This window comes from Mya arenaria, chromosome 4, assembly GCF_026914265.1.
Source record: "Mya arenaria isolate MELC-2E11 chromosome 4, ASM2691426v1".
NCBI lineage: Eukaryota > Metazoa > Mollusca > Bivalvia > Myida > Myidae > Mya > Mya arenaria.
The window spans coordinates 56,730,096-56,745,488 of record NC_069125.1 but is presented as its reverse complement, the minus strand read 5'-3'; the positions used below and the strand labels follow the sequence as shown (position 1 = coordinate 56,745,488).

The following is a 15,393-nucleotide window of genomic DNA, read 5'->3' as shown; positions in this document are numbered from 1 at the left end:
TATTATCGGCCTAAAAACAGCTTGCATTGACAATACTAGGCGTGTTTTGGGGAATAATATATTTGCCAAAACGGGACCATCTGGTGTCTTGTCCCTTTAAATCATGTCTTGGGTCATCGGGTAGAGTTGTTTTAACTGATTTAGAAGTAGAGGTAGAAAATAATAGCATATGATTTTAGTTTTCGGACAAAATAGGCGTAGCTCTTTTTGAAGCACTTATGATACTAAAAATGTTGAAGCGAAACATCAATGACGCGGCTGAATATGTTGAAGAGGGATTGAAACCATCCGCCTTTTCGGATATTGTACTGAAAATCGAGAGCCATCCGACTGTTCATCTAATGTGCTGAAAGTCACCATGTGCTGAGAGTCATTAGCCTCCCGACTGTTGACATAATCTGCTGAATGTTGGGTTCTTTATATCGAAAAATCGTGCTAAACTAATTGGCGCGAATGTTGATGCGAAACATCAATGACGCGGCTGAATATGTTGAAGTGGGAGTATATGTATATACTTATATATACCCTCATTCAAATTATGATAAATATATATATTGTTAACTTTCTTATTGGTGATTGAAATAAGCAGGGATGACACAAATTAATAGATGACATATTTAACCACCAGAGCGTCATGTAGTGAGAAACACGTTAAAGACAAAATAAAACTTGTATCACGGGGATTCACCCCACCACCCAAATGGCAGCCAATTAGTTCTTTCAGAGGTAAATGTCTTCGGGACATTTTAGGAGATATGTTAAAAATAGTACATTCACGTTAGGTTGATATGTAGGCGCAGTCTTGGAGTTAATAAAAGTCTTCCAATGCCCTGTAATGGCTGCATAATGGCTTTATGTGCGAACTCGCCTGGAATAAACCGGCTGTTTTAGTAATCCTAACATTGCGGTAATTCACAGACTTGTACCTTGTGATTCGTATCGTTAAAAATTTCCGAAAGAAATGCGCGTGAATATGTGGCGATTTATCAAGCGCAGTGCCTTCCTCTTACAAGGGGGAACAGCCACTGCTCTGATTAGCGAAGAGTCTAAATAAAATGTTTGAAGATTACCGTTATAGCCGTTTGGCTAACATTTTTTAATAAATCGATTGCTTATATATTCAAAGACATCAAAATGGTTCCGACATCTATGCGCGTGGATATTAAGCGATTTTTCAAGCACGTTTTCCCCTTCATAAAGGGAAATAGTCTCAGACCAGTGACCATTTCAAATAAAAAAGGCAATGCATGCCTAGCATAAGTTTGTATAGTCTGGCTAACATTTCTTTATATAAACATGTCATCATAGTATCGATCGCTAATCTATTCAATGACATCTATACGATTCCTTTCCAACAATGTTTAGTAAGTAAAGGTGAAAAAATGTTTTTGATAAATTTCAATAGAAAATTGCAAAATTGACCGCGACACTGAAAGAAAGATACACTGTGTGATAATATTTTCAGAACTTTACAGATTTCCATACGGTTTGTTCTTCTTGTAGCACTATGAACAGATTAATATAGTTCACATTGATTTTAAGATACGCACTTATTAGGTTTTTTCGAAGTGGGAACAAAACGTTTGATGCCCTATCAGTGCAACATAAAAAGGTGTATTAACAAAGGCTTTTGAGTTGCATAAATAATGGGGACAGATGAATTAAATTGAATTCATCTTCTAATACATAACATGAAATGTTCTATCATAATATTGTATTGCAATTTGTTTGTGCCGACCATCGGCAGTTCCATATTTCTTTTACTTACACCTGACAGATAATGATAAAATTTATAATATTCAAAAATACTCCATTACCCAGTTTTGTATTAAAAAAAAACACATCAGTTACTCCTTGTTTGAATGAAAAGATGAATAAATTAACTTCTGTGGGTTTTTCGTGTAGTTTTTGTTTTTTTTAATTTTTGATTATCGTTAAATTAATAACAACACATTTATTGCATTTCAACATATCTTACCGTCTCCATTATTATCTTCATCCAATATTTAATTACGCCCGTTTAGCTAATCATGTTTTTTAGCTCACCATGTACAAAACAATTCCTAGTTTGTGTTCTAGCTCATAATAAATCTTTACAAAATTCCATATGTACCCTTTCTAATTGTAAACTATTCTGTAATCCCCATACGTCCAGGCCATAGCTTAGAATAGGGAAAATGGGTTCATCGAATAGGTCTAATATATGCTTAACAAACATAGTATATTACTTAATTGAACAACTGTTAAGTTTAAGTTTCAACATTGCTTGAAAAGAAGCCTGGTAATGTATCAAAATTGGTGGGAAATGACCCACCTGGTGTAAAAACAATACCTAGATAAGTTAATTTATACAAAAACCTTAAATTTCTTCTCAACCTTCTTCCCTTTTAAAAAGTATGACTTTCGTTGTAACAGATGCTACAAAATTATTCTAACAGTTAAAATTCTTTCTCTGATCCTGCCTCTGATTCATAACATTACATAATCGTGTCGTCATATAATAATAACAACAACAACAACAACATCTCTTCAATATCAATTAAACACATGGAAAATAGAAAAGTAGGTAGTGATTCTCCATGTCGTACCCCATGAAAACATTCAAAGTCTTCAGTATAAGTTGAAATCCACTTTTTCACCACGGTAGAACGCATTATTCCATCCTTCTGTACATACATGTACTTGAGGCTGTATATAGTACAGAATGGCCTGATCTAAAGCCATGCTGATAAGAGCTTACCAAGTGTTTGTTTTCTATATGATCCACAGTCCGTTCCTTATTATTTTTCAATTATTGTACAACCAATCGGTGTAAAACAGATATGATGGTAATTTTCTGCAATTTTTTCTCTCACATGCTTTGGTTACTGGTGCCTCGTTCGGTTTGATCTCAAGTTTGCCATGTTCTATTGAGAGCGTTAATAGTGATGTCAAAGTTGAGTAACTGTTTTTGTTGTAAATATATATGAAGATGCTTCACAAGAGTTTATATTTTAAATTTAAAGAAAATTGATCAAATTGACGAAGTGAACAAAAATCGAAAAATATACGGAAATCGAAGTGAAATCCAAATTATGGTTAAGCAACTATTTTTTATTGTACAATTATTTAAATATTTGAATTAGCTTCATAAAGGGTTTATAACATAACATATTTTTATTAAGAATTAAGCATATGTAGCTTACATCATTTAGATGTAAATAAAACACAAATGTACACATACAAAAAAATGGCATACAACACCATTACCAAAAAAAAATGCATTTTATCTCATATAATTACACGAGAGAAGGAAATGATAAAATATTCTATTGCACAATGTTAATAATAGTATATCTTAATTATGAGGCTTTAATAATATATACAGCTATTTTATGCAGGAGCTGTTAACTCTTTACATTTAGTAGTTTAACAAATTTGAACATGCTAGGCCTGTTTGTATAATAAGGAGGGATATAGTCTCTCCTTAAGTCACTATACACATCACATACAATAATAAAATGATAGTCATCTTCAATATCGTTCCTGTTACGTAATTCACATTTTCTATACTTTCTAGGTATTCGTGTGTATTTGCCCCTTTCAATACTTAGCATATGTGAGGACAACCTCATTTTAAAAAAAAGGTTGTCTGTGGTTAAAGTTGTCTAACACTGCTAAATAATCACTTGTTTCAAAGATAGTCTTTATTTCACGATACAACGATAATCCGCTTGACGTGTTAACTGTTCCCTCCATTGGGTTATATACATGTCTTAAAACCTTAAAGCTGCACTCTCACAGATTTACCGTTTTTACAACTTGGTTTTTTTTGTCCAGGAATGAGCAAATTTTTGTGTAAATATCTGCAAACCAATGATATAAGATTGCTGACAAAAGATCAGACGGCTGATTGTCATATTTCCGTTCAAAAATCAATGTTTTATGCCTTAAACCGTTACTAACGGTTTAAGAAAAATGCAAAAAAAACATCAATTTTTGAACTTAATTATAAAAATCTGCGATTTATTTTTTTGTCAGCAGTCTTAAATAACTGGTTTCCATGCATTTTCGCAAAAATTGGCTCGTTCCAAGACAAAAATTAAAAAAAAAATGTCAAAACGTTCAACCTGTGAGAGTGCAGCTTTAATCTAAATTGAGCAATAAAGCATTTAACATTGATTACCGAGTCCCTAAATAACCACACATCATTAAAACCAGTCTGCCGCAGCATGTCTTTAATATTTGATATTTTACTTAATATTTATAGTTCAAATTTTAATTAAATTGTTCCAAACTGGAACAAAGTTAAAAAAAAAAAACGAAAAATGTACGGAAATGGAAATTAAATCCACAGTTTTGAGAAGTGAAATCAACTCGTAACTCTTTGATTTTTCACGTTTGTAATGTTCATGTATTTTCAAATGTTAATACAATTGATAAAAAAATTATATATGGAAATTATAGAAACTTTTCGCAAAATGTATGGGAATCGACATGAAATCTAATTTTGGAGAAGAGAAATGAAATTAGTCGAAATTGATGATGTTAAAGAAACTTTTCGAAAAACGTACGGAAATCGAAGTGAAATCAAACTTAACCTGTATTGCCACACACCCCAATTTATATTTTTGTATTGACTTGACTTAATATAAGGTCTAATTCATGTCTTATTCCGTTGTAGTTTCCATTGTGGTAATGTCATTTCCTTTTTGCTTGGTTTTAACTCTCGGTCTACTGATTGCAATTGTAACAATACATATTACTTTTATTATAATGTATGAGATAGTTTGTGCGCCGTGTTAGTTGTAAGGGGAGCTCACTGCATCTAAGTTTGACATTTCCTTATTTCAATTTTTCTTTGGGTTAATGTTTAAAGTACTCTTTAACAAGAAGATATCCAACATGGCCGCATGGGAAGAAATTTCACAAGCTGTGAGCGAAAATCGACGTGAATTAGTCTTACAAGGGGCAACATTTTCAAAACGAATTGAAAAATCTGGTTTAGATGAAAGATTGTATTCGTTGTCATGCCTAAATCACCTCGAAATATCTGGCACGACGTTGTCAACGCTGAAATCTGATATAGAGAAACTGACAGGTCTAACATCCCTTGTGTTGTGCAATAACCACATCACCAGTCTCCCGTCATCTGTGGGCAAATTGACCAAATTAAAACTGCTAAATGTCTCCAACAACCAACTCGAAGAAATTCCTGATGAAATAGGTCAGCTAACAGAGCTTGACACTCTCAACCTAAGCATGAATAAATTAACAGAAATTCCTTCTGTTAGTTCAATGAGAAATCTGCATGTCATAAACATTTCAAGTAATAAGCTAACAAGTCTACCAGAGGGCATTTTTGACCCAGAGTTGGTTCATTTGAGTCACATAATAGCAAGTGACAATGAAATCACCGATCTGCCTGTTGAAGTAGACAATTTACCTCATTTGAATGTGCTGGACTTGTCAAATAACAAGTTAACAGATGCACCTACATCACTCAGTGTTTGCCCAAAATTAAAAGAATTGAATTTGAAAGGAAACAAATTTAAAGATAGAAGATTTGGAAAAATGATTGAACAATGTCAGACCAAATCTGTGCTTGAATATCTTCACAATATATGGAAAAAGGAAAACCAGAAAGCAAATAAATCTGGTGGTAAAGATAAAGAAAAGAAGAAGAAAAAGAAGGGCAAGAAAGTTGATGATATTGAAGTCATTAAAAACATGATGAATATCTTGAAGTTTCATGCAGATTCTGGAATAGTTGTCACAGTGAACCCATCTGTACTTGCTGTCCGACAGTACATTGTCTGCTGTGTTGTGCGAGACCTGGACTTATCTGGAACTGGAAAGCTAAAGAGCTTTATAACTCAACAGGTATTTTCTTCTTTTATATTGGTATACAATATTTAAAAAATATAGGTACCTAACATAATGATTATCATCTCATAAATAGTCTCATAAGCTTTAGTTAAAGTTAACATATGTTCCCACCTAACATAATGTCTTGTATCATTAACAAATCTGCCTTGGCGTTTAAACAGGTTCCTATTATATGTTTACAGACAAAGTTGCATGATACCGTCTGTCAGAAGCGCCAAGCTGGAACGATTGCCACACATGATTTGAAGAACGTCAAAATGCCTTTGACATATAATGCTAGGTCTCCACAAATTCTACAGGTACTGTAGTTGATTACACATGAGCATGTAGAACATGTATGTTGCATAAACTGCATTGATACATGTATTTTGCCATTGACCAATAGATGATCCCAATGAATTTGACTTTGCATTACATTTGACAAACATCTCTTGTTACATAACCCCATACATAAACCATGAAAAATCATTTTGAAAGAAAAAAATACAAGCATATTTGAAGTATTTACAAAAAATATATAACTGTTTTTACATCTGTATTTTGTTTTTATTCTGTAGATAGTGCCCCTGTTTCATCAAAAAGAAGTAAGCGGAGAGAAACTGTTTGAGGATTTACGACGTGAGGCTGAGCAAATGAGGAAGGAGAAAAAGCGTCACAACTTTTCAGGAATTCACAAGTATGAGACATTAACCTTTCACAACCTCTCATCTCAGCTAAGGGCTTTTCCATTTAAACATATAACCCGCGGGGGAAAGGCACGTTCAAAATATACCACTCCCCTACGGAAGCAATTTTACCCTTTCGGGGTCCAAATAAGTGAAAAAAGACACCCACCCATTTACTTTTAAAATAATTGCCCTCTCCCCGGGGATATATGTTTTACTGGAATAGCCCTAAAGATACCTTTGGTGTCGATACTTAAATTGACATTGCTTTGGTATTGAACTATTTTTTGTCAGTATAACAGAGTATTTACGGCAGAATGCCTCTCAATAAGATGGCATTAATTAGAGGCAAAGAGCTACTTAGCTATATGAAGAAATTATTAAGATATGTGAATTTTGAATTTTAGTCGCAATAATTGAGAAAAAGATACCGACAAACTTTATACTTAATATGATTGGTAAAAAGGAGATTTATTGCTTTAAAGTAACAAAAGACAATAGGCTAATAACAAAGTTATTATAATGTACAACAGGTCTTTTCATGAGGCTTATTTCTGAAATTGTGACTTGAATAATTTTTAACTTAAAAAAAATGCAATTTGTTACAATGAAAAGCATAACATCTGGGCTTGCTGAAGTCATAGTTATAGTTGTTGCTTTAAAAGTTTTAATATATTAAATCCAGTGGAATTTTTTATTAATTTACCAAAAACCAGGAAGTGGATACAGCTATGATTAAGCGAATACTGATGGGCAAGTCACAGGCTTTCGACTCGGCATACTGTGTAGGTGATGGATAATTTTCACAAGCATAGTCAATGTCTGACTTTGATATCAAATTTACAGGATTTTAAACTTTGCTGAATATAGGGAAACGATTCCTATTGAGTGTGCACGGTTTGCAAAAAGTTGTGCGCCCATTGCATCTAATAGGACAGTATTGTATCATGTGTGCTAAACGTGTGTTTTATAACATTCCTTTTTGAATATTTCAGGTACCTCGAGTTGCTGGCAGACAAGACCGAGTACCCCTGTCTGGTGGATTCAGAAGGCACAGTTATCTCTTTCCCTCCCATCACAAACAGTGACAAAACAAAGGTAGCCTGCTCTTTTCAAACCAGTTTTGTTGGGAGGCCCCTTTGATAGGGGAAAATTAACATCGTGGCAAAAAGGGGAAAAAACTAACACAATTCATATAATGTACAGCTTTTTCTTCAAACCTTCTATTCAACAAACTGATCTACTTATTCATGAACGACACTAAATTGCTACATGTGCTAAATGTAAAGGGGTCGTTGCTCCTCCAAAAAAATATTTTTAACAATTTTTTTTACCTTGGGAGGGGGGGGATATTCTTCAGGTCGGCCCCAAAAAGGGCTGAAAAAACACTGAACTAAAAGGACTGTGAATCATTGTGTGTTCTCCAAATCAAGTAGAACTGTGTTTGAGTCTGGTATAGAAGTTGTACATCAACAAATAGCTTGCTTAAAAAGCTTTTTTAACCAAGTAGTGTTAGGGCGGGCAGGCGGCCGGGTGGCGTCAAACTCACCTATGAAACTGAATAATTTCAGTAATGGTTGACATATCTTGACCAAACCCGCGGTCTGTAACTAAATATAGAAAAAACTGTTGAAACTGAATAACTTAAGTTAGGGTTGAGTTATCTTAACCAAACTTTGTCTATAGGAAGAGTATATGGATACCTTTCATGTGATTGCGTTTGGGGTCTCTAGGGTCAAGGTCACTGTTACTAAAAATAGAAAAACGGTTGAAACTCAATAACTTTAGTTAGGGTCCACATATCTTGACCAAACTTGGTATAAAGGAAGAGTTTATAGGGACCTTTTATTGGATTGTGTTTGGGGTCCATAGGGTCAAGGTCACTGTTACTAAAAATAGAAAAAACAGTTTAACTGAATAACTTTAGTCAGGGTCCACATATCTTGACCAAACTTGGTATAAAGGAAGAGTTTATGGAAACCTGTCATGGGATTGTGTTTGGGATACCTAGGATCAAGGTCACTGTTACTTAAAGTAGAAGAATGGTTGAAACTGAATAACTTTAGTCAGGGTTCACATATCTTGACCAAACTGGGTCAATAGGAAGAGTTTATGGATACCTTTCATGGGGTTGCGTTGGGGTCCCTATAGTCAAGGCCAACTTGCCCAAGGTCACTTTACTAAAGATAGAAAAACTGTTGAAACTGAAGGACGAGTTTATGGAAACCTGTCATGGGATTGTGTTTGGGATACCTAGGATCAAGGTCACTGTTACTTAAAGTAGAAGAATGGTTGAAACTGAATAACTTTAGTCAGGGTTCACATATCTTGACCAAACTGGGTCTATTGGAAGAGTTTATGGATACCTTACATGGGGTTGCGTTGGGGTCCCTAGAGTTGAGGCCAACTTGTCCAAGGTCACTTTACTAAAGATAGAAAAACGGTTGAAACGGAATAACTTTAGTTAGGGTTGACATATCTTGTTTGAAGTATGCATTGCAATGTGTCACATGATCAGTGTAACATTTTGACAAAAAAGAGGATTTATGTAAGCAAAAAGAATACAGCCCTCATAGCTGATACCAATTGAAGGTATCTAGATCAATTGTTTTAATCAGTAGTAAGTAAAAAAAGTCTGGTATTGTCATAACCATGTTGTTGGGATTGTTGTGTAGGAACATTAACCTTTGACATCACTTAAATGTTTTTTTACAATTCGCCCATGTGTGTGAAGTCCTTTAACTTAGGCTTTAGTTATGATTCAGTGATGCCCATTCATCGGCAGAAAACTGGCAAGGGTTGGCATTCTCGTTTAGACTTTAGATGTCCATTGATGTGATAAAACTTAAAGTTTAAGTAAGGAAGATACCATTTATGAATATTACTTTATGTTATCCTATCCAATGTTTGCAATGGGACATATTTTTTTTAAGAAATTGATAGATTGGGAACTTAAGATTGTTATTTTGACTGTATATACTGTAAGTAACTGACACTCAATACTGGTCCATACTGCGTGCTTGCTTGCAGAACTGTTAGAACACATCTTTCACTGATAAAGAATTTTTGAACATTTGTTTTTCATCTGGGCATGATTGTATTAGTTTGACAGCAAAACCTTGCATGGAGGAAGCATATATATTAGTATTTTTCCTTGGATTGTCAGGTTTTGTTCTCTAAAATAATTGGAGCCATTGTTGATAAAGATTGATAGTCAAACATATATCAATGTTGTTCCCATTCCCATTGTGGGCCAAAAAGTTTGGCCATGTTCTTCTTTGTCCTCCTGATTAATGCCTCAATAAATATTTTCATGAATGGGGCAAGGATCGGTCCTCAACTGGTCTTCTACTCACAAAATGAAAACTTAGCGAATCATGGGAACATTCGTGATATCATCTTGAATGTACAAAATACATATAGTCTTTATAGATAAGGAAATACTGTAAATGTTTTGAACTATTAAAATAACTTCACAAGGCCTTCTAGATGGGGACTGATGGATGCAAACGTGGGACAGTAACAGGCTGACAGCCATGCTTAAATCATCCACTTCACAATGAACCTATTATTTGTGTTTATTTCTATCACCATGTTCTCCTGTTTGTTGCCATCTAAACATCTCTTACTGCATGTCCATGATTACTTTTCTTATTCACCTCTTTATGCAGACTAAAGTTATTTGGAACGAAATATGTAAAAAGTTAAAAGTATATTACAGGGTGACATGGCCACAAAATATGTGAACACATTTTATATATACTGTCTTGCAAAACTTAATGTATGGGTAATTCCTAAGAAGTACTCTAAGGCCGTGTTTTATTAAAGATCTTAGTGATAACAAAACCTGAAACCTGTGCAACACAGCTTGTAACTTATGAAATCTGAAACATGTGCATCTTAGCATGTAACTTGCACAATCTGAAACCTGTGAATTACATTTTGTAGCTTACAAAATGTAAAACCTGTACATCACAGCTGGCATCAAGGTGATGTCTTTCAGTTCCTTGACTCTGTTTTCAACTTCAAAAAGGGAAAAATGCCAATTCAAACAAATATGTGGCAAAATAACGAAGCTATTGCACTTAGATAATTTCATTTTACAACTTCAACCTTTATGGCAATGGGCCCCAACAGAGAAGGTCATCACTCTCAGGTTCAATATTGAACCTCATCTGTTATAAAGTTCATCTGACTGTAAAATCTTTACTTACTGATAGAGTTCTCTACTCAGGAATATATAAAAATGTGATTCTTTTTCTTCTACTAAGTTAATGAAGTCATACATGTGATTTCCCCAGGCATGTTTACACTTTCTTCCCGCTTTTTGTTGAACATAGGTCTTCTGTTTATCATGGTAATTGTTATGGTAATCCCCTCTCTGAGGTATTCCTGTCAGATAACCTAAAAGTGATCTCCTTATCTGAGGACATTGTTAAGAACAAAAACATAAATTCAAAGGAGATCCCAAAGAATGATCTTATATTCAATTAATTACTGACATTGAAAAAAAATAATGCTCTTTGCATATTGAAACGAATGGAAAAACTTACTGCACCAAAAAAAATAAGGACAGGCTGAAGGGAAATAACAATATTACTGATTTTATTTTAATTTATTTGGAAGTTTTACCACTATAATTATGCTACACTTAGTTAGGTCACTTTATTAACCATATCCATTCCATCTCCTTTGTTAAGCGGATGTTTCACCTGTATTTCAGATATCAATAAATACGACTGATATCCTGGTGGAGGTAACTAGTTCTACCAGTCTCGACACATGCAAGAAGATCATGGATGAAGTCCTTTACAAGATGCTTGAGCTGGGGCTGGGCAAGGACAGGGGAGACGATATGCCAACAGGAGCAGCCAAGGGTAATGACTCAGACAGTGACAGTGATGAAGGAGTTGTCTTCACTGAGGGCGGACAGGGTGAGGGGAAGAAGTCTCCGCGTAAGCTCCTGGTGGAGCAGGTTAAGGTTGTGGACCTGGATGGAGGGTTAAAGGTCCTCTACCCATCACGCACAGACCTTCCCCTGGAGACAATAGATGTTATACGTAACTTTGATTAGGAATGTTTATTGAACTTTCCTGTTTGAAAAGAAAAAACAAGAGAACTGCATGTACATTAACGGCAATAACTCTGTACTTCTTTTTTACCCCTTGTCAAACAGTATTTTTTTGATATGTTAATGTTCCTTTTAAAATTAATTAGTAAACATTGTGCTATTATTAACAAATTTGAAGGAAATCTGGAAAGAAAACCTATCAATGATTGCTATGGCAACAGTCTTTAATTATGCATAAGTTATACTTACTATCAATTTTATGAATGGTATTTGTGAACTAGTTTTTTCGGCCTGTGTGATTGTATTTTTCCCATCTACATTGTATATGCATACTCCAACAATACTACATATTGCTCCCAGATAAATAATATGATATAAACATCGACTCCCTTGAGGGGGGCGGTGCACCTTGCCAACCCGAGGGAACACAATCAACCGCAGCTTTGAAAAAGGTTAACATTGTTTGTCTAGGTTGACAAAATGCACTGTACCCCTCGAGAAAGTCAATATTGATTTTTTTTATGGAACAATTCCAAGATAAATAACCCTAATACTTCAGATTTTTTATGAAAGACTAAACTTTATAAATATTCATATATACATGTATTTTATAAAAACTTGTATATATATCTTCATTAAATTGTTCACAACAAATCTCCAAATGTGAAAGTCAGAACATAAACCACCTTAACAGTTATGATATTAATATACATATGTTCTAAAAACTTAAGAAATAAATATATTGTTTTTTGTAAAAAAAACTGCAAAGAGTCCAGGGTGATATGGACTTGATATCACCCATATTCCTACTACTAATGACATCAAGGGGGCAACATTGCAGAGGGAAACAGCAAACTAGTTGCCCACTGTAGTACACTATGTATGTCATAGAACATCCAGGAGATTAATTGTTAACTATCTTAATTTTTTGTGTCTAACATTCAAAAAAATTTAAATGCAAATATCTCATAAAGAGTAAAAATAGTAACGTACAATAATACTCTTCTGGTTTCAAACAATGACTATGGTTAACAGCTGAAGGAATGAGTTATTTCTCTTATGCCAATATAGCTTCATTACTTGTATTGTCACTTTATTGTGTGTATTGCATGTAATATCATGGTTGTAAGTGCCTATTTCTTCTTAATGGATTGAATTGTTCAGTGATAGTATTTTGATGTTATGTACCCAAAAAATGCTTCATGAATATTGAGTCACTTTGTAATGAATATTGAGTCACTTTGTAATAGATCTATAACACATGGACATGTAGTTTGAAATAACTTACAATATTTTCTCATTTTCCTTATGTATGTTACTCCAGTTGTTCTCTTTATTCCATTTCAATGCAATATTATCACCCTTGTTTGTTCGAATGGGAATTTATGCGGATTCCTTTTATTAGGAATTAATGACTTCCACCAAATACTTTTATTACCATAAAAGGACGTTGATTAATGAAATTGTTAGATGTTTCTCTGTTTTCATTTGTATGGGTTGAAAAGTTCATGCCTAATTGTAATTAAATGAAAAAAAAATCTGATATTTGCCTCTAATTTGGTGGCTATATTTAGAAACATCTGTTATTTGCCTCTAATTTGGTGGCTAGATTTAGAAACATCTGTTATTAGCCTCTAATTGGGTGGCTAGATTAAGAAACAACTCATAGAATCAGTTTGTTTTTGCACTTGAGACTGAAGTAAACTTTAAAGAAAGGTAAATTTGCATTCATGTTGTAAACAACAATGCCTGACTTTTGAATAAAATGGGAAGGAAGAAAACTTGTTACTTTGCTTTAAAACATTCCATTTACTATTTACTTACCAATATAATACCAGTAAATTCATATCTAGTCTTATAACACAAAGTTTGGTACAAAGTTGACCGATATAATATCTCACTGGAATGGTTCCCAACAGATCTCGATTTGTAGTCTGTTGTTAGTTTTATGACATAGCATTGTCCGCTTCTGAAATTTAAACAATGTTGAGCTAATGGTCACCAAACTTGTCACTACAGTTTAAAGCATAACTTTTCTGCGAACTTTAAAATCCAGCCAGATCACTATGTCAATCCCTTATCAAAAGTTTATCAAATTAACTTAGTCCGGGCTTTACCGTGAGTGGGCATTATGATTGGAATGTAGCTCAATAAGAAGTGTGGGAGTATGTATATGTCATGTATATGAAGGTATCAATCTTTAAACGAGTTTTAAGTCGAGATTGCATTAGGAACCTGGCCTTCGGTCTAGATCTATAGAAATAAATATTTCTGGGTTGAATATTTGTCATATTGGAAAAAGCACATTTGCTGACAGGCAGCAAGCAGCTGCCCGCGCAAATCTGTATTATGTTGCTCGAAATTGCAACGCGTTGGTCTTTCAAGTCTAAATGCCACTAATACTCCTATAATAGAACTATCTTAAGAGCTACTTGAAAGTGACTCGCTCATGTTTTTAGACCAAAAATTAGTTTTCCCGGTAATGCATCCGAAAACACTTATTAGCTCGACTATTCGAAGAATAGGTGGGCTATACTACTTGCCCCAGCGTCGGCGTCCGGTTAAAGTTTTAGGGCAAGTTGGGATTTTCACTTATAAGCCCAATACCCTACATTCAATTGACTTAATACTTCACGCAGTTGTTCAGGGCCATCACATGATGAGGTTAGATAACTCCATATTATTCTTTACACAGATTATGGCCCCTTTGACTATGGACCTTAGGTTAAAGTTTTAGGGCAAGTTGGAATATTTATTAATAACTTCTATATCCTTTGTTCAATTGACTTAATACTTCACACAGTTGTTCAGGACCATCACACAATGAGGTTACATAACTCCATATTATCCTAAATACAAGTTATGGCCCCTGATTGACTAAGGTTAAAGTTTTAGGGCAGGTTAAAGTTTTAGGGCAAGTTGGGATTTTCACTTAAAACACCAATACCATTCATTCAATTGACTTAATACTTCACACAGATGTTCAGAGCCATCACATAATGAGGTTAGATAACTCCATATTATCTTTTATACAAATTATGGCCCCTGATTGACTATGGAACTTAGGTTAAAGTTTTAGGGCAGGTTGGGATATTGTTTAATAACTTCTATACCCTTCATTCAATTGACTTAATACTTCACACAATTGTTCAGGACCATCACCCAATGAGGTTACATAACTCCATATCCTTAATACAAGTTATGGCCCCTGATTGACTTAGGTTAAAGTTTTAGGCAAGTAAAAGTTAAGGGCAAGTTGGGATTTTAATAAAAAAAACTTCTATACTGTTCATTAAATGCACTTTATAAAATTCAAAATTATTAACGACCATCTTACAACAAGAAACAGAACTCCGTTTTAAGCCTAAACACAAATTATGGCCCTTGAATAGTTTTTTATCTTTGATTTTTTTAATTTCCTTTGAAAGGCATATTTGTATATTCTTAACCACATTATCATAATGGGAAATCAAGTTATTTGAATGACTTGCGTCATTGTTTTGGCGGGCTGGTGGGAGGGCAGCATTAAAGTCGAATAATTTTAGTTAGGTTTGACAAAAAGAGACCAAACTTGGTATTATTACATCGTTATTGTATTCTACGTCAAAGCGGCGTAGTAGAGCGCGCTGTCTTACGACGGCTCTTGTTTTAATATTATTATACTCTATGATATCGAAATTGCAGAAAGAAATACAGATATACCATAAAAATGTATTTTGGTGTTAGTGGGGTTCAAACCCACGCCGGTCAAGTCAAGGAAAAAAGAAGAAAACAGCCGGCTAGTCCACA

At 34.3% G+C, this 15,393-nt stretch overlaps 1 protein-coding gene across 1 annotated transcript; it reads left to right on the top strand.

The window, feature by feature from the left end:
- Nucleotides 1-4,878: 4,878 nt before the first annotated feature.
- LOC128232694 (leucine-rich repeat-containing protein 47-like) lies at nt 4,879-13,385 on the top strand. Its single transcript, XM_052946394.1, has 5 exons — nt 4,879-5,862; nt 6,051-6,167; nt 6,426-6,544; nt 7,529-7,631; nt 11,257-13,385. The coding sequence occupies exons 1-5, from the start codon at nt 4,885-4,887 to the stop codon at nt 11,605-11,607; spliced, it is 1,668 nt and encodes a 555-aa protein (XP_052802354.1). The 5' UTR covers nt 4,879-4,884; the 3' UTR covers nt 11,608-13,385.
- The last annotated feature ends 2,008 nt before the right edge of the window (nt 13,386-15,393 follow it).

What these genes read in the sequence shown, in the direction of transcription:
- LOC128232694 (XM_052946394.1), top strand. Translation starts at nt 4,885, where the DNA reads ATGGCCGCATGGGAAGAAATTTCACAAGCTGTGAGCGAAAATCGACGT. An exon ending in AGAGCTTTATAACTCAACAG is followed by an intron (nt 5,863 to 6,050) that starts GTATTTTCTTCT and finishes ATATGTTTACAG; the next exon opens with ACAAAGTTGCATGATACCGT. An exon ending in GGTCTCCACAAATTCTACAG is followed by an intron (nt 6,168 to 6,425) that starts GTACTGTAGTTG and finishes TTTATTCTGTAG; the next exon opens with ATAGTGCCCCTGTTTCATCA.